Source organism: Pelecanus crispus, chromosome W (genome assembly GCF_030463565.1).
Source record: "Pelecanus crispus isolate bPelCri1 chromosome W, bPelCri1.pri, whole genome shotgun sequence".
NCBI classification, from domain to species: Eukaryota; Metazoa; Chordata; class Aves; order Pelecaniformes; family Pelecanidae; genus Pelecanus; species Pelecanus crispus.
The window spans coordinates 13,428,525-13,451,203 of record NC_134675.1 but is presented as its reverse complement, the minus strand read 5'-3'; the positions used below and the strand labels follow the sequence as shown (position 1 = coordinate 13,451,203).

The following is a 22,679-nucleotide window of genomic DNA, read 5'->3' as shown; positions in this document are numbered from 1 at the left end:
TACCCAGAAACCTTACTTCCAAGGATGGAAGCTGTATCTTTTCTGTCAGAATCTGGAGTTCTAAACTCTCCAGATAAGGGATTATTTTTGTTTGGGTCTGTCCCACTACTTTGGTATCAGGGCCACCAATCAATATATCATCAGTATACTGATATACCTTAACTCCCTTCTCAGGGATAGCATGGGCAAGCTCCTGTAGTGGGCGATGGTCCATGAATGACAGTATCCCTGAGGAAGGCATGTAAAAGTAAACTGCACCCCTTCCCAGGTAAAAGCAAAACGATCTCTGTCTGCTTCCTGCAAGGGAACCAGAAAAAACATGTCTTTGACATCAGTAGTTGCTAAAATCTGGTGGGCTTGTTCCTGTATAGTAGCAATTAGCTCGTCTATGTTAGGCATGGCAGCAGTCAAGGGGTCTGTGTTAGCATTTAGGCGCCGACAGTCAATTGTAATTTGCCACATTCCAGTGGGTTTACGGACTGGCCATACTGGAGAGTTATAAGGTGAGTGATTTGGGATAATTATCCCCTTTTCCTGCAACTCGGTTATTACAGGGGTGATTCCCTCCCTTGCCCCTAATGGCAAGGCATAGGGTTTCACATTAACTATTTTAGAAGGAGGAAACGTCTTACCGAAGCCACAAGGAGTCTGAATTTCCATTCCCTTCCCTTTGAGTCTACCCACGCTTTCCCCTTCAATAAATCCAGTCCTAAAATGTTTGTGGGTAATGAGCCTAATATCATTGTGACTTCAACTGGGGATGTATCTCCCGGCAGCCAGCACTTGACTCGTGTGGTTGGCTGTGACTAGAATTCCCAAAAACGTCTGTGACCCAGATTTGTTTCTTGTCAGCACCGATGCCGTTGCGGTTAGCAACATCCGCCCAGAGAGCTGACACCTGGGCTCCTGTATCTACCAAAAATGTGACTGGAGTCTTAAAGGGGCCTAAGAGAAAGGTAATCAACCAGTCTCCTTTGTCATTTTCCATGAGCCTTCTCAAGTAAGTCCACTAGCCATCCCCCAGCTCACTTCTTGTGGACGGCGGAGGGGGTTTCCTGATTCGGGGACGCTTAAATCAATCAACCCAGTCTCCAGGGGAGCAGACAGGGTTGCCATTCCGTGTTCCCTGGAAAGGGAAAGGTCCTTGGGTTTTGAGGGGGACAGGGTTCCCTTTATCTTGTCCCATCCTCTCACCAAATTTGGAGTTGGGAAAGTTGGGAGTGGGTAACCCATCCATCACCTCCCGGGGGATTCCTTTTGAGATGCCCTCTGCCCATAATGTATATCTTCTATTATCAGGGGGTCGCGTTGGCCTTGTCCGGGGGGTGTCGAGGATTGCGTGGGGGAGCTTTTGTTTCCCCATTCCCTTCCAACCTCCTAAGATCCACCTTGGATTTGGTCTCCCCCTGGCTGGTAAATCCCATTCACCTTCCATAATTAATTAACTCCTGCGCTACTTCCCCCCATGCCATCTCTGGGGGACCTCCCCTTTGCCAGGGTCGGGGTGTTCTCAACCGATCTTGTAGTTGTATCGCATATAATTTCAAGGCATCGGGTAGTCCCCTTATAAGGGGATGAAACCTTTTGGGGTCTGCCACATATTGCATGGGGGAGGGCTGCTGCGGAACCAGTAATCAATTATGCATCAACTGGAGACACGCAGTTTTGTGTACGCTCTCTAAAATGTGGCCCACCATAGGTGTTTTAATCAAGAAGGGGTCTCCCCTTTCCATAGGATCTAATCCACCTACCCAGTATGCTACTCTTTGGGACAGGGACCAGGGCTCTCCATTATCATTTGTGGTTATAAAAACCCCCGGTCCCCAATACCCTCCTGCCTCATCCTCACTCAGCAAGATACGGTCACCCCCGGTAAGACATACTCTCCATACATATTTGGTTTCCATTTGTCGGGGTCCCCGGGAATATTTTTCCTGAATTTTAGCCAAATCAGTAGGGGAATAGGTAATGGTATGAGTGGTAACTTGTTGAGCTCCTCCTTGACCACCATTTATAGTCTTGGTCTTAATTAGAGGTCGCATTTTGGCTTCCTCCCTTTATTGATGGTAAAAAACAACCTGAACTTGGAAAGCGTAATGGTAGGCAACATGGGTTCTAATTGAAATACTTATCAGAGGAAAGGAAAAAGAAGAAAAGGAGAGGGAGAGAGAGAGATATCACCACCCTTGGATCCCATGATGTCGATGGTAAATGTGGCAATCCTCCAGTAGTGGGTGCACACGTGGCTCCTTGGAGTTGTGTCTTTTATAGGCTAGTCCCTGCCTCTAGTCTTGCTCCCTTGAGGACTTATATGGTTCTTGTTCCAGAATGTTCTTCATCTTCTGCACAGGCGCCATTGTGGGGGGTGGTCACGAGGGGTCTTTCAGGTGGTCATGAGCCCCTTGCTCAAATGAACTCTGTATGACCTCTGGCCATATATGGTGAGTTGTAAGGCACATCAGAAGGCGGAACTGCGCATCCTCTGACACGCCTTCCCGGCTCTGTGCCAATCGGCTTCTCACCTGTGGTTTAGTGGTGCTATGCAGACCCTAATTTGTCACTATAGAGACCTTAACTCGTCTCTATGCAGACCTTAACTTGTGTCACCACAATGTTTGAGGCATCAACATGCATTAACTCTTTCAGTCTCTCAGTCAGGTGAGGGTGTTCAGGGCTTTTTCCAGCTGGGTCTTGAAAACCTCCAAGGATGGAGACTGCACAAACTCTCAGGTTCCACTGCTTGACTGTCCTCATGGTGAAAAAGCTTCTCTTTGTATTTAGCTGGAACCTCTTTTTTTGTGACTTATTCCCATTGTCTCTTGTCCTTCCACCATGCACCACTGTAAAGAGCCTGGTTCCATCTTCCTGATCAAATCTCTGCACGTATTGGAAGGCCGCTGTTAGGTGTCCTTCCTCCCTCCCCCAAGCCTTTTCTTCTCCTGGCAGAAAAAGCCCAGTTCCCTCAAGCTCTTCTAATAGGACAAATGCTCCAGTCCCCTGACCATCTTGGTGGCCCTCCTTTGAGCTTGTTCTACTTTAACAATGTCTTTTTTTTTTTTTATTTGGCTGCCCAAAACTGGATGTAGTATCCTACATGAGGTCTAACAAGCGTTAAGTAGAAGGTGGATAATCACTTCACTCAATCTACTGGCTATGCTACTATTTGTTAATACAGCCCAAGATACTGCTAGCCGCCTTTGCTGTCAGGGCACACTGTTGGCTCATGTTCAGCTTGCTGTCTACCGAGGGCCCCAGGGCCTTTTCAGCAGAGCTGCTTCACAGCCAGTCATTCCCCAGCCTGTATTGTTGCCAGGGGTTCTTCCTTCCCAGGTGCAGGACTTGACATTTGTCCTTGTTGAATATCACAAGGTTCCTGTTGGCCCATTTCTCCAGCCTGTCCATGTCCTGCTGTATGGCAGCCCTACCTTCCAGTGTATGGACTGTTCTCCGCAATTTGATATCAGCTGTAGACTTCATGAGCAAGTACTCTGTCTCTTCCAGGTGATTGATAATGTTGTTAAATAGGATAGGTCCCTGTGGTATACCACTTGTTACCAGCATCTTGGTAGAGTATGACCCATTAACCACTATGATCTAAGCCTGATCATCTAAACATTTTTCTATCCACCTGGTTTTCCACCCATCCAGACTGTAACATCCGAACTTGGTTACAAGAATATTGTGGGAGATAGTGTCAAAAGCCTTGCTAAAGTTGAGGTAAATGACATCCACTGCTCTCCCCTCATCCACAGATCCAGTCACCTTATCATACTAGACAATCTGTTTGATCCAGCATGATTTTCCCTTGGTATAGCCATGCTGACTGTTCCCTCTTCCATGTGCCCAGAAATATGTTCCAAGAGGACTCACTCCGTGATTTTCCCAGGGACTGAAGTAAGGTCGACTGGCCTGCAGTTTCCCAGATTGTCCTTTTGGCCTTTTTTGTTGATGAATGCAATGTTTACCTTTCTCCAGTTGTCAGGGATCTCCCCCTGATCTCCAAAACCTTTTAAAGATGATAGAGAGCAGCCTTGCAAGGACATTGGCCAGTTCTCTCAGCACCTTTGGATGTAGTCCATCTGGTCCCATGGACTTGTATGGGTCAAGGTCTCTCAAGTAATCAATCCCTGACTCAATCCTCATCCACTGCTAGTAGTTCTTCTCCTCCTCCAGATTCCTCTCCCCGCCCAAGCAGCACAAGAGGGAGGAGGGGTGGGGGATTATGGTCAGTATATAGCAGTCATTCTCTGCTGCACCTTCCTTTTCACACCTTTCCTCTGCTCCGGCGTGGGTTCTTCATGGGCTGCAGTCCATCAGGAAAATCTGCTCTAGTGTGGGTTCTTCCATGAGCTGCAGTCCTATCAGGAAAATCTGCTCTGGCATGGATTCTCAATGGGACACAGTTCCTTTGGGAAATATCAATCTGTTCCAGAGTGGGTCCTCCATGGGCTGCAGGGAATATCTGCTCTGGTGCCATGGAGCACCTCCTCCTCATCCTTCTTCTCTGACCATGGTGTTCCCTCTGCTGTTTCTCACTCTTTTTTGTTCCCTCCTACTCTCCATCCAGCTTTTTTTTTGCCCTTTCTTAAATAGTTTTTCACAGAGGCACCACCAACACTGCTGATTGTCTCAGCTTTGGCCTGCGGTGGATCCATTGCCGAACCAGCTGGAACCAGCTGTGCCTGGCACAAGGCAGCCCCTTACCTCTTTCCACAGAGGCTACCCCTGCAGCCCCCCCCCCACTACCAAAACCTTGCCACATATACCCAGTACAACTCCATAAATTTTCCACAACTCCTCAGAACATATAATTGGAGTTGTGGTGTTTTGGTATTAAAAAATAAATTTTAAAAACTGGTTTTCTATTAATACAACAAACCCTGTGTTTCTTTTAGCCACTTCAAAGGATAGAGAATGAAGTAGAACTGCTTGGAGAACATCTTCCTGTAGGAAGCTTTACCTACCCTCCATCAACTCATCCACCAACACTGACTTCCTCAGCTCCTATCCAATTCTTAACCCATGATCCTTTACACCAAGAGGTTTCATTTGGAGTTGTAAGTATTGCTTTTTGTACTACATCCTCATGCATGCTGAGCTCAAGTTCTTGATCTTTGCTCTATGTTATAACCATTTTATTGAAAAATGGCATTTTTGCAATTGAATTTCATTAGTGGCTGCAGCTGTGGAAAGTCAGGGTGGTTGGTTTTTACAGTTAGACTTCATATAGTCTGAGGGCTCAAACTTGGAAGAATGAAAACATGCTAACAAAATCTTTGAGCGATCTTTTTTCATAAAAGTAAATGTCTCAAGGCCTCTGAATATCATTTCAGTAGTGGTGTGTGAATTTTGGTTCTAAAAATCTGCTAACATTTTTTTTTCACTATTGAGTATTTTTAGAAATTCTTTACCTGCTCCCATTTTAGTAGACAGTGCAAGATGTTTTAAACAGTCATACTGAGGACTTATGTAAGTAAACTAAAGAGCTTTGCATGCAAATCGAAACAGGAAAATAGTCTTTTTCTCCTATGGAAAGAATGTGTTGAAGCTGTAAACTTGAATGTCTCTTTAGGCACTATATCTGTATGCAGTTGAAAGGCTACAGCCCCTCCTTCCAAAAGTGAATGCAATTGAGCCCAACTCTGAATGTGATTTCTTTATTTATTAATTTTAAACCTTGCTCTTTATTTAGAGTGGGTTTGCTGTGGAGCATCCTGGCAGTGCCCCCTAATGGATATTTGGCTTATACCAGCGAAAGAACTTCTGTATATATGTTGTTTATATGTCTCACTCCTACCCAACCAGCTGCACAAGCCAGTGCATTGCACCAGGTCGAAAGCCCTCAGCTTTTGGTTTGCAGCATGTTCTCCAATTCAAGTCCTGCCTGTCCAAACTAGCCCGTATATAGGCTAAGCCTTACAAAATGCTTATTAGCTAGCTTGCATGGGTTTCTGGTTAGCATTGTTACTTTTTTTCCTGCAGAATAGTATAATTGCATATTACCGATGAGATTTGTTGGTCAAAACAATTGTTTGAAAAGGCTGGTATTTTTTGGCTTGGACAGGGCTGGATTTTTTTTGATAATGCCTTATTTAAAACGTATTTCAACATTCACTTTTCATTTAATTTCATTATTAAATAAGACAAGAAAATATTGAAGATTTTCTTCCTTTTTACAGCCTTACCCACCTTTTATGCCTCGAAGACTCACAGGGCGCAGTAGATACCGATCACAGCAACCAATACCACCACACTCGTACCATCCCAACCTATTACCATATGTGCTGTAAGTCCAAAGCACATTGTACTTGTAGACTGCTAAATAACTCTGTAAGCTAGTTGATCCCCTCAATGATTTTTTATGTTTGGGCTCTACCACAGGATACAGACAGTTCAGACAATCCCAAGGAATAAGAAAACTTGTAGTTATATTTAAAGTTTCCAGTCTATTTGAACAGCATACATGCCTGAGCCAGGAAAAAACAAGTACAAGTGAACAGTTTGATGATAATGTAGTTTTGGGATCTGCTATGCCTCTTCTTTCTGTTGAAATCTCCTTAAAGATGTTCAATGTAGAATGGTTACACTTGATTCTTGGATAATAGTTATGAGTTATACCCATGGTTACATCCTAAAGCCTACTTATGTAGGATAAAGAACTAACAGTCCTTACAAAAAAAAAACCAACCCAGCCAGGCAAATCAATTTACTCTTAATTAATTACTGAAACATAATGAGGGGAGCCTTCTGGGTATGGGTGTGTTTTTCGGTTTGTGGGGTTTTCTTTCTTCTGAACTGATAATCTGTTACAGCTTTTGAACTTCTGCACCTGATTAACCATTTCTGGAAGAGAAGGGATGGGAGAAGTAACATTAAGGGATTATCAGTAACCTTTTAATGAACATCCTGTCTGCTGTAGTTTAGATGTGCGACATGGAATTTATTGTTCTTTGTAGGTTCCATTTTTGTAATTAATACAAAATGCTTAGAAAACGAGGATTTATTTAAAGGTGTCATTGACAGGGAAATAACCCAACTTTGTCATTTGTTGTTTTGCCACAACATCTATAGTTTCTGACTCCGCAGTTTGACTTGCATCAAAATAGCACCAGGATATATGATTCAGTGAAGTTAAACTTTTCATGGTGCATTCTGACAAAGTCTGCTCTGATGTTGTAGCCGCTTGCCTGTCTACTCAGGGACAGTGTGTCACAATGACTCCTGATTAATTTAATTAGATGACATTTATAGTGCTGTGGATTTTTTTATTTCTGTGGTTGCGCATTAAACTTTGACCCATATTACTATCTTGGGATGGAGATGCTTTTTTAACTTAAAAGAAAAAACAGAAAAATGGCGGGCTCTTGCCTTTATATCTGAAGAGGTTCTTCTCTGGCCAAATCCATGTTATATGGGAACATATAGTTGGGTCTGCTGTCAATGTGGAAGTTGGCCCAATACTATATTGTAGTTGTCTTTGTTATATGTATTATCGAAAAGGAGACTGAGGGGCAACCTCATTGCTCTCTACAGCTTCCTGAGGAGGGGAAGTGGAGAGGGAAGTGCTGATCTCTTCTCCCTGGTATCCTGTGACAGGACATGTGGGAATGGTTCCAAGCTGCGTCAGGGGAGGTTCAGACTTGAATTAGGAAGCATTTCTTTACCGAGAGGGTGGTCAAACACTGGAACAGGTTTCCTAGAGAGGTCGTCGATGCCCCATGCCTGTCAGTGTTTAAGAGGCATTTGGACAATGCCCTTAATAAGATGCTTTAAGTTTTGGTCAGCCCTGAACTGGTCAGGCAGTTGGACTAGATGATTGTTGTAGGTCCCTTCCAACTGAAAAAATAGTCTAGTCTAGTCTAGTCTATTCTATTTGAGTGCTTGAATGCTTTTCTATTGGGGAGCTAAGTGAACTTGGGCTATTTATCTTTGTTGAAATTCTATCTATTTAAATAAGTCAAATTTAAAACCAGAAACTCTGTTCAATATTAATATTAACTCTGTGATGCAGGCTATCAAGAGATTAATTTCTGTAATAACACTGAGCCTTACTGTAAGTATGAGTTGTCATAGCAATATACATGCAATTTAAAAATGCAAAATCAAGAAGTGACGCAATTAGCTTTCCTTTGACTCCTTTACTTTGAATTTTAATTCTTAATTTCTAATTTAACCTTTTTACTGATTCTTAGAATTTGTTGATTTAAGACGGTTCAATAACATAACTCTACCTCTGCCATATGTTAGCATGCTTTCCTTCAGGAAGATGTTGAGTCTTACTGTTGCTTGTTCTTCTGGCAGATCAGTGCTTCCAGTGCCACCTGCAGTTGGACCAGCTTTCAGTTTTGAGTTGGATGTGGAAGATGGAGAGGTGGAAAACTACGAGGTTGGTGTGTAAAGTACAAATTCATGAGGAGCAGAGGTTAACTCTGCATCTTTCATCAAATCTCTCAACTTCTGTGCTTCAGTTCTCTGTCAAGTTGATACTGATGCTTTCCTGGAGACTCATGAGGGAGCAGAAATTATTTCATGAGATTCATGAGGGAGCAGAAATTATTTACATGAGGAACACTTAGGTACAGTGTTCTACCTGTATGAACAAGTACAAAATTTAATTAGAAAGTGTCTCTATTCAATTCAGTGTCAAGCTTTGGTTTCCAAAGGTTCAGCATAAAATATCGATGCCTCAATTCAGCTAGCCCAAGAAATGGAATGGGAGTCAAAAGTTGTCCCTTTAAACTCTTGGCCACATAGAGCTAGGCTCATTGCATATTCCTAGAAAGCAAGTTTGTCAACATTTTCTTCTGGTTACTCACACTACTGTGTGGGGGATGGGGGGAGAGGGTTCACTTCCAAAGCAAAACATCTATCAAGCTGTGAATACAGCTGCAGGAGTGATTAACAGTTAGGTCATGGATATTTGGAAATCCCAAAGATACTATCTTATGCAGTTCAGAAGGATTCATCAGTGATCAAACTTTGAAAGACATCTTTCCGTAGTGCTCGCAGTTGTAGAGAGAGAGAAGCAAGACTAAGCGTGTCTTGATGGAGAGGTAGGTTGTGCTACCTGGTGGGATAGTGACATGGCAGAAGAAATCACTTCTGGTAGAGCTGGAGCTTGTTTGCGCAATGAATGTTAAAAAGTCCAAATTCCTTGTTTCGTAGGCACTGCTGAATTTGGCAGAACGTCTAGGAGAAGCCAAACCTCGAGGACTGACAAAGGCAGACATTGAACAGCTTCCATCTTACAGGTTCAATCCAAGCAATCATCAATCAGAACAGACATTGTAAGTACATCTATCTCAAATTTACATACTTCCATTCCTTTAGGTTACAGCCTCAACTAGGCAAATACTGTAACACAAGTGCTCTAAAAGCACTCAAATAAAAAAGATAAATTTTCTTAAACCATTTTTCAAATCAGATATCATTTATCTTAGCTTTAAAATTCTACACAGTCTCACTTCAGTTAGATGTTCAAATTTAGTTATTCAGTATTTTTAGAAAGTTTTCCAAATTTTTGTTTGTCATACTAGATATTAAATGGTCATCATCAACTTGGAATTCAGCCTATATTGAAATATTTTTCAATTACTAAATTTTCAAGTGCTCCTGGAAGAGCTTTTGACAGTCTTTCAGGTTTACGGTTATATTTTCTTATTTTTAAGACTAATTCTGTTTGAAAGATCTATGTAACAGAGAAATGAGCTATAGGTGGGAGGCAGTGAAAGTGATATACAGTGCTGTCAAATGTTTGAAATTGAACAGAAGAGTTTTTTTCTCTCATCTTCCACTTAGAGCAATCTTCAATGTTATTTTTAACATAGTAGGGAATAAGAAAAATAAAAATACCAGAGAACTTAAGTTGATGATGTCCCTGGGGAAGAAATGTGTTTATAAAACATTTACAACAGAAAATAAATGTAATTTAATGACAAATTTTTCATAGTAAATATGTGTGTGATCTTTAATCAGTTATGGTTTTGAGAAATACTCAAAGCACGTTTTCTGCTTTTTATTTTAATATAGCTAAAATTGAAGTTAAAACTGAAAGAAATATGCTATAGGGTTTGCACTGCCTGTTTATATCAGCAGGCATGAACTCCAGTATTTTGAATTATGGTAATACAATCTATTTACTGCTTGAGATGAACTCCCATGGGTATGAGTTTGAGCCCTTGTCTGCTTTGGGATTTGAAACCATGGTGAACAAAACAAAAGCAATTCTCATTTTATACTGGTCCACTAGAGATCTATACCCACAAAAGTTTGATCACTGTAGATACTCCAGTGATTTAAAAAAGAAAAAAAACCTTTTGCAGACACACCTTATAAGTTGCCTATAGAATATAAATTATTGTTACTAAATGGGAAAGTTTATAGATATTTGCTGTCTTTTTTTCAGGTGTGTAGTGTGTATGTGTGACTTTGAGGCAAGGCAGCTACTTAGAGTCTTACCCTGTAACCACGAGTTTCATGCCAAGTGTGTTGATAAATGGCTTAAGGTAAATAAAATCTGTGTTGGATGCAATTTATAATGTCCTAGTTTGTAGTTTCATTTTTTCTTTAGTTTTCTACTGCATTTCATCTCTTGTTTCTCATTTTTAATATTTAGGCTTTGAAGTAACAAAAAAGGGCACAAGCTGAATTTATCTTTTTTTGTCTCCTTACACTATAGAAATATTCTTTTTTAGTGATTAACAAAAGATATTTCTTTGTAATAATAATTGGAATAGGGTCATTTTAAAAGGAATATGAGGAGAATGATCTTCACTCGTAGAAAGCGCTCCTATAAGAACCCCTCTTATCAATATGAATTTGAATTCATGGGGCAAATAAAAAAGTATCTATTCTTATAAGGCATGATTGAGCGATATTTAAAAAAAACAGACTTAGCATGAAATTATGGCTTTATGCATGCTATGAGATATTCTTTCAAAACAAGAATAGAACAGCACTGGTACAGAAGGTGAGAAAGATAGGAATACAGTGTAGAAGATGATATATAGGGAGACATCTGTACAAGCTGTGTTATGCAGACCTACTGCTAAGAAGGTATTCATTCCTTTCATAAGGTATTCATTCCTTTCTTGTCTCACTTTTTTAAAAATTCTATTCAGATTTACTTTAATCTGTCTGTACTCTGTGTTGCAATATCAAATATTTCACAGTCCTATGTGAAAGAAGCATGTCAAACATTTCCTAGAGAATTATAAATGCAATCTTATGTTACATCATTTTAAGATATATTTTAAAAATAAAAAATTTCTCATGCTTTACTGACAAATGCATTCCTGTAGAGAATATACATTTTTTACTTGGATAAAGTCCTATAATTTCTAGGCTTTATAAAGTCAAGGAAATGACTGCCTCATGCATACAGTAGAATATCCTGTGCATAAAGTGAAGTATTGGATTTGATATTGTCAGTAGTTTTTTTGCTAATGAAGCATCATGAATAATGATAGGATTAAAAAAAAAAAAAAAGGAACCTGAAAACAACTTTGGGTTAGAGCACCCAATATATTCTAAAGCTTTTACAGAATCTAGGACTGGTGTAAATGTTTCCACAACACCGCTTTTTTTTTTTTTCCTCAATAGAACTTATTTGAATGAAATATGTGCTTGGGTTCAGAATACTGTAGGAGAACATGTCTGAGAACCAACAAGATGATTGTAAACATCTAGTTGTTCTAGCTTGAAATATATTTTTTAAAGCATGTTAACATTCATAGATATTTATTTAGACTGTTTTATACAGTCTGGGGCAAGGCTGAAGCATGTTTCCACACTGGACTTGTTAAACCATATAATTGCATAAAGCTTAGTTGTGTCAAGAGTAAGTGCCGGATTCTCCAGCTGGGACAGGGTAATCCTGGTTATATGTACAAATTGGGGGACGAGAGGCTGGAGAGCAGCCCCGTGAAAAGAGATCTGGGGGTTTGGGTGGATGGCAAGTTGAATATGAGTCAACAGTGTGCCCTGGCAGCCAAAAGGCCAAACTGTGTTCCTGGGGTGCATCAAGCACAGCATAGCTAGCCAGTCGAGGGAGGTGATTGTCCCACTCTACACTGCACTGGTACAGCCCCACCTTGAGTACTGCGTGCAGTTTTGGGCACCTCAATATAAGAAGGACATCAAACTATCAGAGTGTGTCCAGAGGAGGGCAACCAAGATGGTGAAAGGTCTCAAGGGCAAGACTTACAAGGAGTGGCTGAGGTCACTTGGTTTGTTCAGCTTGGAGAAGAGAAGGCTGAGGTCTGACCTCATTGCAGTCTACAACTTCCTCAAGGGGGGCAGCAGAGGGGGAGGTGCTGATCTCCTCTCTCTGGTGACCCGCGATAGGACTCGTGGAAATGGAATAAAGCTGCATCAGGGGAAGTTCAGATTGGACCTAAGGAAAAGGTTCTTCACTGAGAGGGGTGGTCGGTCACTGGAACAGGCCCCCCAGGGAAGTGGTCATGGCACCAAGCCTGTCTAAGTTCAAGGAGCATCTGGATGACACTCAGTCATACGGCTTAGTTTTAGGTAGTCCTGCGAGGAGCAGGGAGTTGGACTCGATGATCCTTATGGGTCCCTTCCAACTTGAGATATTCTATGATTCTATGATTCTGTGTGTGGCATGGAGAGAAGGTAAACAAGGAACAATAACTTGCTCCCTCTTCTGAAATGAGAACTAAGACCACTGGGTGTCATGCACCCCATGACATGGTGGACGCTGAAATTCTGTGAAGGTTGATAAGTGGCTGGAAGGTTGATAAGTGGCTGGTTGTGGCTGGAAAGCTGCCTGGCCGAAAAGGACCTGGGGGTGTGGTAGACAGCCAGCTGAACATGAGCCAGCAGTGTGCCCAGGTGGCCAAGAAGGCCAACAGCATCCTGGCTTGTATCAGGAATGCTGTGGCCAGCAGGAGCAGGGAGGTGATTGTTCCCCTGTACTCAGCGCTGGTGAGGCCGCGCCTGGAATACTGTGTCCAGTTTTGGGCCCCTCACTACAAGAAAGACATTGAGGTGCTGGAGCGTGTTCAGAGAAGGGCAACAAGGCTGGTGAAGGGTCTGGAGCACAGGTCTTATGAGGAGCGGCTGAGGGAACTGGGATTGTTTAGCCTGGAGAAGAGGAGGCTGAGGGGAGACCTTATCGCTCTCTACAACTACCTGAAAGGAGGTTGTAGCGAGGTGGGTGTTGGTCTCTTCTCCCAGGTAGTTAGTGATAGGATGAGAGGAAATGGGCTTAAGCTGTGCCAGGGGAGGTTTAGGTTGGAAATTAGGAAAAATTTCTTTATGGAGAGGGTAGTCAAGAATTGGAACAGGCTGCCCAGAGAGGTGGTGGAGTCACCATCCCTGGAAGTGTTCAAAAAACGGGTAGACGTGGCACTTTGGGACATGGTTTAGTCTAGTCTACCCTTGATTGGCTTAGAGTAGACTTGGTAGTGTAGGTTAATGGTTGGACTGGATGATCTTAAAGGTCTTTTCCAACCTAAACGATTCTATGATTCTATGATAAGTTTTTGAAAAAAGAATTCCTCCCAGGGTTGTTGATGCAAAGACATTGCATCTGGCTCAAAAAGTGCTTGACGCACAGACTGCTGGAAGGTAGGGGAATGTATCAGGGAAATATCATGTATGGTCGCTCTTATGCACCTGCTGTTGGTCACTGTTCAATTCAGAGTATTTGGTTAAATGAAGCTTTGGTTGGACTCAGTATGGCAGTTCTTATGTTACATTAAGCACTTTCAATTGGCAATCAAAGGGTAGTGAAGATAGCCCTTAGAGATCAGTAAAATGGGGAAAAAACCAGTTTTGGGGCATTCTTTTTTTTAGTAATCTGAAGTGAACTGTAGTATTTGCGAGGCAATTTTGTGCTGATGCTTCTAACCAAGCTTGGAAATTGCTGACTTCTAACACTAGTATTGGCTAAAGGATGACTGACTTTAGAAAAAACACATCAGCATAACAGTGTAAACTAGGCAGGTTTCTCTTTAAATGAAAGATTTGTGTAATCTGAGCCTAAAGGGCGTACAGTTACACTGTGTCAACACAAAGTTTTAGACTGTGTTTAGGAAGTGGGGTAAAATAACTTTTGCACTTTAAATTCACATCCCATGTTGATAAACTGTGTAAGGGAACACATTATCATTGGCAAATTTTAGTAAAAATTACTATTCCATTACAAGGTGGTGATGCAACAATAGAAGGCATCAAAGCAAACTTTGACTTGTCTACATATGAAATTTGTATTTTTACCTGTCCTATAGTTATAAAACCCTACATAGAAACACTTTTTCAGGCAATATGAGATAGCCAGGGGAAAACCTATTTTATACTGAATTATGTGCCTATATATTAGACTACAGTGAGAAAAAAATCCATGTTAAATAAGGCTGAAGACTCATGAAAGAGAGGTTAAACAGTGAATGGGACAAGATTAACAAGAAAGAGATTATCCTTTTTGCTTGTCAGTCTTTTCAACTCTCAATTTTGTCATGTTTCACAATATCTGATTGTTTATGGATATCCTAATTCCTCGAGTCAAAGGAATACATGAGAAATCTTTTCTTTTTAAAGCAGGATTTAGTCATAGTTCCAACGAAAAACTTGAAAACATGACCTGTATTCACCCTGAAGGCTCAGGCTGTAAATCCTTTTCTTCTAAATGTGGTTCACTTCAGCTAGAAAATTTCTATTAAGTGTTTCTTATGATCATTTCAGTTCATTGTGCAGCTCTTATGTTGCAGAAAGTTATCTTGCCTGAAGGAATAGCAAGTTAAGAGAAGATACACATTGCAGCCTATGATGCATTATGTGCACCTAATTCATCTTTACACCAGTTATGTTAAGATGCGAAGGGGAATTAATTTCATTAAATACACAAGAACAAGTAGTCAAACAGGGGTCCAGAGATGCTGTGCAGCCTGTCTGTTACTAAAAACCCTTTTCTTTTTCCCCCTCTGCTCAGCTTTCAAGCTTTGGCCAAGCCTGCATGATAGACTTCTGCTCTTCTCCTGTGATAACAGGGTAGTGAGAGCCTAAAAAGCTGTGATTCATGACAAAGAGCTAGTAAGACTAGGATGCCCTAATATAGGGCACTTTTTTCCACCTCTGTCTTGCTTCTCTAGTGATGGTGGGTTTCTCTGCCCACTGTATTTTTCTTTTGAGTTTACAAAACTTTTAGGTCATTTTCACATACTGTAAAGAAACAGAAAATGGGTACATTCTGGGTTTATCTTTTTTTTTTTCTTTGTCCCTTTTGGGTACTCTGCTAGTGGCAATTTCATTTTTTTTCTGAGTTGCAGACACTGTTACCTTAACAAGTGTATTTGTCAGTGCATTAAGCTTTCTTTTATTTCTGGTTTTACAGGCAAATCGTACCTGCCCAATTTGCAGAGCTGATGCTTCAGAAGTGCATCGTGATTCAGAATGACTAATCTAAGAGCACAAATCTGGTTTGGGTGTTCCTGGTCATGTGTATATATGAACTATCCATTGAACTTACCCATGTGGCTTCCAGCATTCCCTTTACACAAAAGGGTCAATGAACATTTCTTTGCACTGTGCGACTTAATCGATTATAAAGCTTAATATTAGTCTTCACAATTGTGGGATTCCTATACTAACTGTGGGATTGGAACTCCAAAGATGTTTTTTAGCTTAATTTTGTGTGTGCACTAACTTTTCTTGGTTTTTGTGTGATCATTCCGAGTGTTGCTGTGAGATTACAGTGGACATGATCTTTTAGCATGTGCTTTTATAAAAAGTGGTAGCTCCGAACAACATAGCAATCTACCTTCAGATACTGTGAGTGGGCATGAATGGGGGGGGGGGGAAGGATGCGTGAAGTGCACTTGTGACTGGGTGTGTATATGTGTTTGAGAACATATATACCAGCATGTACTAAGAATGTACGTATGTAGTATTAATTATGCTGCAATGTATAATCTTATGTTATTTAAACAGTACTAGTACTGTACACTGGTTTCTTTCCTTGTGTTTGGAGTCACACACTGAATGCAGAGGGTGCTGCAATTATAGACATTTAATATTTCCTCCCCAATATACTTAATCATAAAAAAAGACTTTTTTACTTGCTATTCAAACAGATGTTATGCTTCCCCTTTATTGGAGGCTTTTAAGTGTATCTCTAAAGAGTGTGCTCATTACTCAGTATGTGAGTAACCTTGGGTTTTTACACACGATAGGAATTCCAAATTTCAGTATGACAGGTTTACTGCTTATTTTATCGATATAAAGTTGCAATATTGCATAACTCAGTCAGCAATATCAACACTTCCAATTGGTGACTTTAATGTTGAAGCTTTTCTGTTCTCCTTCTCAGTTCTTCTAGCTGGGTTTTATTTACATTCAGTTGATTTCAGATTAGACTTGAGTTTTGAAGATACTGCACTTTGTGCTCCTCCTCCAAAAAGGAAACTGAAAAGGTGCTGAGAGTCGTGTGCAAAGTTTCTTCACTTTGACCATTATACTTGCTAAATATGTACTCCTTTACTATATAAACATTGGCTTTAATCACTTATGTTCTTTGTTTACAAGAGAGTTTGTATACAATTAAAATAACTTGTAAGAGGATATGATTTTATTCCTGTGTCTTAATGAACAAAATAAAATTTTTAACATTTTTTCAGAGAAGTAGAACTTTCAATTTTTGTGCTTCAAAAAGGGTTGGTGGTGGTCATTCACTGCTAGAATGCAGTTGTCTTAGTGTGCTGCTGCTTAGCTTTCTGTATTTTCTGATAGGCTTGGCATGAAAAAATTTCCCTTATTTCTTTTTCTGTCAAGTCTCCAGAATGTTCCACTGTAGAAGAATAAATTGGTACACCATCCAGAACAAATAATGCTGTGAAATGAGAGGTAACTTTCATTTGACTGCCTTTCAAATAATATTTTTAGTTGTGCAGTTAAAAATATTGATTTCTTTAACACTTCAGACTGTTAAGAACTTAAAGAAGTTTCAGTGAAATAACTGGATCTAAACATACCATAGTTAATCAAGGGATGTGATTTTTGGTGTCAAAATGTTTTCTCCTAAATTTAGCATCAGTACCTGGTTACAATAGTACAAGTGACACAACTACCAATATTGCTATAACTTGGTGCCAGTCCGAGCTTTGTTTGTTCTTTGTCATTTCTGATACTTCTGTATGCTGCTATGCTTGAGTATCAGTTATATTTTCAGACAATGTTGTTTTCTATGCTGCTTGCCCTTCTTTGAAGGTTCTACAAATCAATTAATTACAGCTATTGTTTTTGCTTGTTTCAGGTGCTCTTGTCTTTTAGTTACACAAATAGTACTCAAAACTTTAGTCTGTCCATACTTGTCAATAATTAAGAATGCTAAATAAAAATATAGTTATATCAACTTCAAAGTATTACAATTTCCCCTCTCCCCCAGGCACTAAAGAATGGACTCCTCTCAATAACATCAAAAAATTAAATCACCTATAGTAAACTTTAAAAAAAATTTTTTTAGCAAATGAAATCATGTGGTTATTTTAAAAAGTGTGTGCTGCATTATGTCTTATAATACTTAAGGTCTCTAATATATCTGAAAAAAACACAACCCTAGCTGTACAGATTTAACCATAACAAACACTACTACACTCAGTATTCACTTTGTTTGAAGCATGGAAAGAAGGCGCTTGTTCTAAGCTAGATATAAATGAACAAGGCACACTTCATGAATACCAAGGGGAAAGTAGTCTTCTTTCTGTAACTGGAGAAATCTTGGTGTGTAATGTCCCTTTTTTGCCAGTAAAACACTGTGAGGCAGCTGAATATTTAGGAGATGGAGTATCTAATTTGGTAAAATACCAAATTTAATTGTTGCACTCCTGTGGCTGATCTCTTCTGGAATGTTACTTCTGTTTGCATGGGACTCTTGCAGATGTGTGCAGATTTGCTTCCTGTGGTTAGTGTGTATAAACAGCGCACGTTCAGAATCAGATCAGACCAGCTACAACCAAGTCTTTTTTACTGTGGCCGTCAAAGAAGAAGGGGATTTATGCTCAGCTATTAACTGCCATGTTCTGTGCACATTTGTGTCTAATGTCACAGCCTGTTGTGGTGCCTGATGGTACCAGAATCCAGCAAGACACTTAAATGTTCATTGCCTTCCTGCCATATTTACCCAACGGGGAAGGGGGGGGGGCATGTTAATGGTTTACCATATTGGCACACCTGTTTGGTTTTTTTTTTTTTATTAGGTGTGGGGGTTTTTTTTAGCAAGAGGTCTCAACATAACTTTGACCTGAGAGAGAGAGAGAGAGGCTTAAAGGCTTACAGATATCTCTAAGGTCTCATTTTATCATTTTCTTTCCAGAAATCTTACTGTGCAAAGTAAACTATTTTGTTGTGTATGGCTTCTGTAAAGGTTCTTGAATGTGATAACAAGATGTGTCAACAACTGAGAAATATTTGGAATGGCATTTACCAACCTTTGTTTTACTTTTGGAAAACACATTTTTGACTGAGTTATATTTAGACTCCTATAAATGAGCTATGTGGGTTTTGTGTGGGTTTTTTTTTCCTTTCCTTTGGTACATTGTTACCTCATTTTGCTATTTGTTTGGTTTGTTAATGACTGTCAAAGCTTATGGGTTTTGTTAGAATCATATTTTGTCAACCATTTTCTTTAAAATCACACTTTATTGTGTCATTTAACATATTTTATATGTATTATAGATACCTGTAATGAAATAATTTGCAAGCTTGATAAATTTTTAACAAAACTTGCACTTTTTTATGAGTTACTACTAATGCTTTATGAAGTAGTGCAATTAATTTTTATTTTTAATCTCTGTGTCCAATTTTGTGCAGAGTTGTTCAATAATAAAAATAAAGATATGATGTATACTTGCACAATTTTGGCATGTTCATTCTTCCTAGAAAGGGATGCATTCCTTGCCTTGAGTACTCTCCATATTTCAGTGCTTCTTCATGCAGCTCTAGATGGAAGGGTAATATGGTTGGGCGTAAGCAATCCAGGAGATTTCTGGAGTGTGTTCATGACAGTTTCTTGATGCAGGTGACTGATGAGCTGGCTAGGGGAAGTGCACAGTTAAAAGACAAGAGGCAATGGGCCCAAGCTGCGATGTGGGAAATTCTGATTAGATGCAAGGAAATTTTTTTTCCATGAGTGTGGTCGAGTATTGAAACATGAGCACAAAGTGGTTTTGAGTATCTCTAAAGATGGAGATTCCACACTTAACAAGGCCCTGAGCTTCCTCATCTAATGGATCTCCTTTGAGCAGGGGAGTGGACTAGGTGATCTCCAGAGATTCCTTCTAACTTAATTTTTTCTTATAGTTCCACCCCAGTAACAGAGTTGGGTTGAGGGGGGTCTGCTTTGCTAACTGTCAAGTAGATTTGTTTTAATTAACATGTTTATTTATAGAGATCCTAGGAAGATGAAATTTAAAAAAAATGCAGTGTCATGTCTTTAATAGTTATTTTACAATTTAACTTCTTGAACTATAGCATTTTTTAAAGCCTTGTTCAGCTTTCTACAAATGTTACTCAACTGAAATGAATGATAAGGAACGTGCCAGGGGGCAGGTGGGTTGTTTTGGAAATATAATTTGCATTGTATGTTAGGTGAAGATGTATTATGTCTTGCAGTGCCTTTGTGTGAGGTAAAAATGTATCCCTGAATTAGGAGGTAAATCTGAAGTATAGAGTTTGGTTAGTTCAGGGTCACAGACAGAAACCGGTGGTAAAATAAAAAGAAGAGAGTCCATTCTGTGGGTAGGGTTTTGTTTGTTTGCTTTTTTGTTGGTGGGATGATGTAAAATGAGCCTTCAGATGTAATCTGTTTAAAGGATTTCATCCACACACTGCAGTTAATAATTTCCTGCTGTTGAAATTATTTTTGTGCTCAAAGTACATAATATTTGAAGATCTAGTGGAGTTTTCCTAAAGATGATCTTTATGGGAGGATCTATTTAAATATCTTTTGGTTTTATAATCCTGGTTGATAACTATTTTACCCTTTACACAATGAAAATTAGCTATCAACTGGAAAGTGGACAGTACTGCCACTAGTACTTATATTTTTACAAGCTAAGGTGCTAGGCTGCCCAGTTTCAGCAATGACAGAGCCTCATGGGTGTTCAAGACTGACTTGATTAGAACCTGTGCCAGCACAGCTCTGAAAGCAGGACATCTTGGTGTAGATGCAGTAAATGCTAGCAGGTATGTCTTGAACCTAAACTAAAATAACAAAACACCTTAAATGATTTAGCTGCTGCCTGTGTACCAGGTTCCCCCACCCTCCACCCTGCTGAATCCTTTCCTGCAGAAATAGACCGAGAAGTGCCTATACTGCAAACGCTGCCTTGATGTGTAAGCAGCCTACATGGCTTGTGAGGTCTACTGTGTTAAGCCTAGATCACTAAATCACTGGCAAATCCTCAGTTTGCTTAAGAGGCTGGAACCAAATTAAGCAGTACTCCTAGCAACAGAAAAATATTTTGTGGTTGCAACACAATTCTTGTAAACTCACCCCAGGGTGGATTATGAAGCTGTACAGTTTGTATTGTAGCAGGGGAATGTTTTGTGTTGTCTCCTGGTATTTGTGCAACAGGAAGATCTTTGACAAAAATAGAAAACTAATCCCTAGGCAGCTTCCCTCTGCACCTTTCAGTGCAAAGAAAATGTAATGTTCAACTTGACACCTCCAAGAGAGGGAAATAAGGTATATTGGCTTTATGTGGCAAGATTTGGGTAGCGGGGACACACACACACACACACACGTACCGGCAGGGGTGGCCTTTGTAAGAAGAAACCAGGGGCTGCCCCATGCGGGACACAGCCAGCTCCAGCCGGCATGGCAAAGGGCCCACCAGAAGCCAAAGATGAACAAATCAGTGAAGCTGGTGGCACCTCTGTGAAAACATATTTAAGAAAGGGAAAAACACTGCATGGCAATGAGGAGTGAGGGGGAAAAAGTGTGAGAAACAATCCTGAAAACACCAGGGTCAGAGAAGGAGAGTGTGCTCCAGGAGCTGGAGCAGATATTCACCTGCAGCCTGTGTGTCCTGGTTTCAGCTGGGATAGAGTTAATTTTCTTCCTAGTAGCTGGCATAGTGCTGTGGTTTGGATTTAGTATGAGAAGAATGCTGATAACACACTGATGTTTTAGCTGTTGCTAAGTACTGCTTATGCTAGTCAAGGACTTTTCAGCTTCCCATGCTCTGCCAGGTGCACAAGAAACTGGGAGGGGGCACAGCCAGAATAGTTGATCCAAACTGACCAAAGGGCTATTCCATACCATATGACGTCATGGTCAGTATATAAACTGGGGGGGGAGGGGGGTTGGCCAGGGAGCAGGGATTGCTGCTCGGGATCTGTCTGGGTATCGGTTGGCGGGTGGTGAGCAATTGCATTGTGCATCACTTGCTTTGTATATTATTATTATTATCATTATTATGTTGTTATTATTATCATTACTATTTTACTTTATTTCAATTATTAAACTGTTCTTATCTCAACCCAGGAGTGTTTCTCACTCTTACTCTTCCGATTCTCTCCCCCCAAAACAATCCGAAACACAGCACTATGCCAGCTACTAGGAAGAAAATTAACTCTATCCCAGCCAAAACCAGGACTGATGGGAAGTAGAGAATAAATCTTTTTGTTTTTCTTTGCTTCCATGCACAGCCTTTGCTTTTCTTTATTAAACTGCCTTTACCTTGATCCACAAGATTTTCATCTGATTTTCTCCCCCTGTCCTGCTGAGGAGGTGAGTGATAGAGCGGCTTCGTGGGTACCTGGTGGCCAGCCAAGGTTAACCCACCACAGAGAGACAACAATTCAGGCACAGGGATGGGTCAGGTGACAGTTTCGTTGCTGTCCTGCAGGACACCCACACACGCACCTTGAATGTAGGTGCTAAAGGCTGCTGCAGCAGCAGCACTCGGTGATGAAGGGGGTTCAGTGTGGGGGAAGGGGCTGAAGTAACATTCAGATACTCCTTCCACCAGGGAGCCAGCGCTTATTCAGCAAAGCAGCCAAAACTTTGCTTTTAATATTTCAGTTCATACTGAATATGCTCTAAATTAACTACTGAAATGGAGACAGCCCCTAACCCCATACAGCTGCTGGGCAGGTGGGTTTGCTCAAACTCCTGTGATGTGCCCAGGGATTTTTCCCTAGGATGTATTCCTGAGAAGATAGTAAAGGAGAGGTAGGGAGACTCCTATTGCTAGAAAAACTTCTCTCTCACCCCGGATTCTCAGACTATAGTTCACTTCATTAATTCACACTAATTGCACTACAACTAACCAAGAGGTAAGAAATACCCTGCCCTGAACCTGGGCAGAGTTATTTCATAGAATCATAGAATCATTTAGGTTGGAAAAGACCTTTGAGATCAACAAGTCCAACCATTAACCTAACACTACCAAGTCCACCACTAAACCAATTAAGGGTAGAGTAAAAATTAATTTCATGTTTCCTGGCTTGGTGGATGGATTATTTTTTAATGAAAGTAAAACTTGGAATCACTAAGGTTGGAAAGGACCTCTAAGATCATCAGTCCAACCATCAACCCAACACCACCATCCCACTAAACCATGTCCCAAAGTGCCACATGTACCCATTTTTTGAACACTTCCAGGGATGGTGACTCCACCACCTCTCTGGGAAGCCTGTTCTAATGGTTGACTACC

The 22,679-nt window shown here is 40.5% G+C and overlaps 1 protein-coding gene across 1 annotated transcript in view; it reads left to right on the top strand.

The window, feature by feature from the left end:
• The window catches only part of LOC142596499 (E3 ubiquitin-protein ligase RNF38-like), a 248,589-nt gene extending 233,171 nt beyond the window's left edge, over positions 1 to 15,418 (top strand). The window contains exons 7-12 of the mRNA XM_075725625.1: positions 4,896 to 5,057; positions 6,180 to 6,286; positions 8,302 to 8,386; positions 9,166 to 9,287; positions 10,406 to 10,505; positions 15,356 to 15,418. Coding sequence (XP_075581740.1) covers positions 4,896 to 5,057; positions 6,180 to 6,286; positions 8,302 to 8,386; positions 9,166 to 9,287; positions 10,406 to 10,505; positions 15,356 to 15,418 — 639 coding nt within the window. The remainder of the gene's footprint in view (positions 1 to 4,895; positions 5,058 to 6,179; positions 6,287 to 8,301; positions 8,387 to 9,165; positions 9,288 to 10,405; positions 10,506 to 15,355) is intronic.
• The last annotated feature ends 7,261 nt before the right edge of the window (positions 15,419 to 22,679 follow it).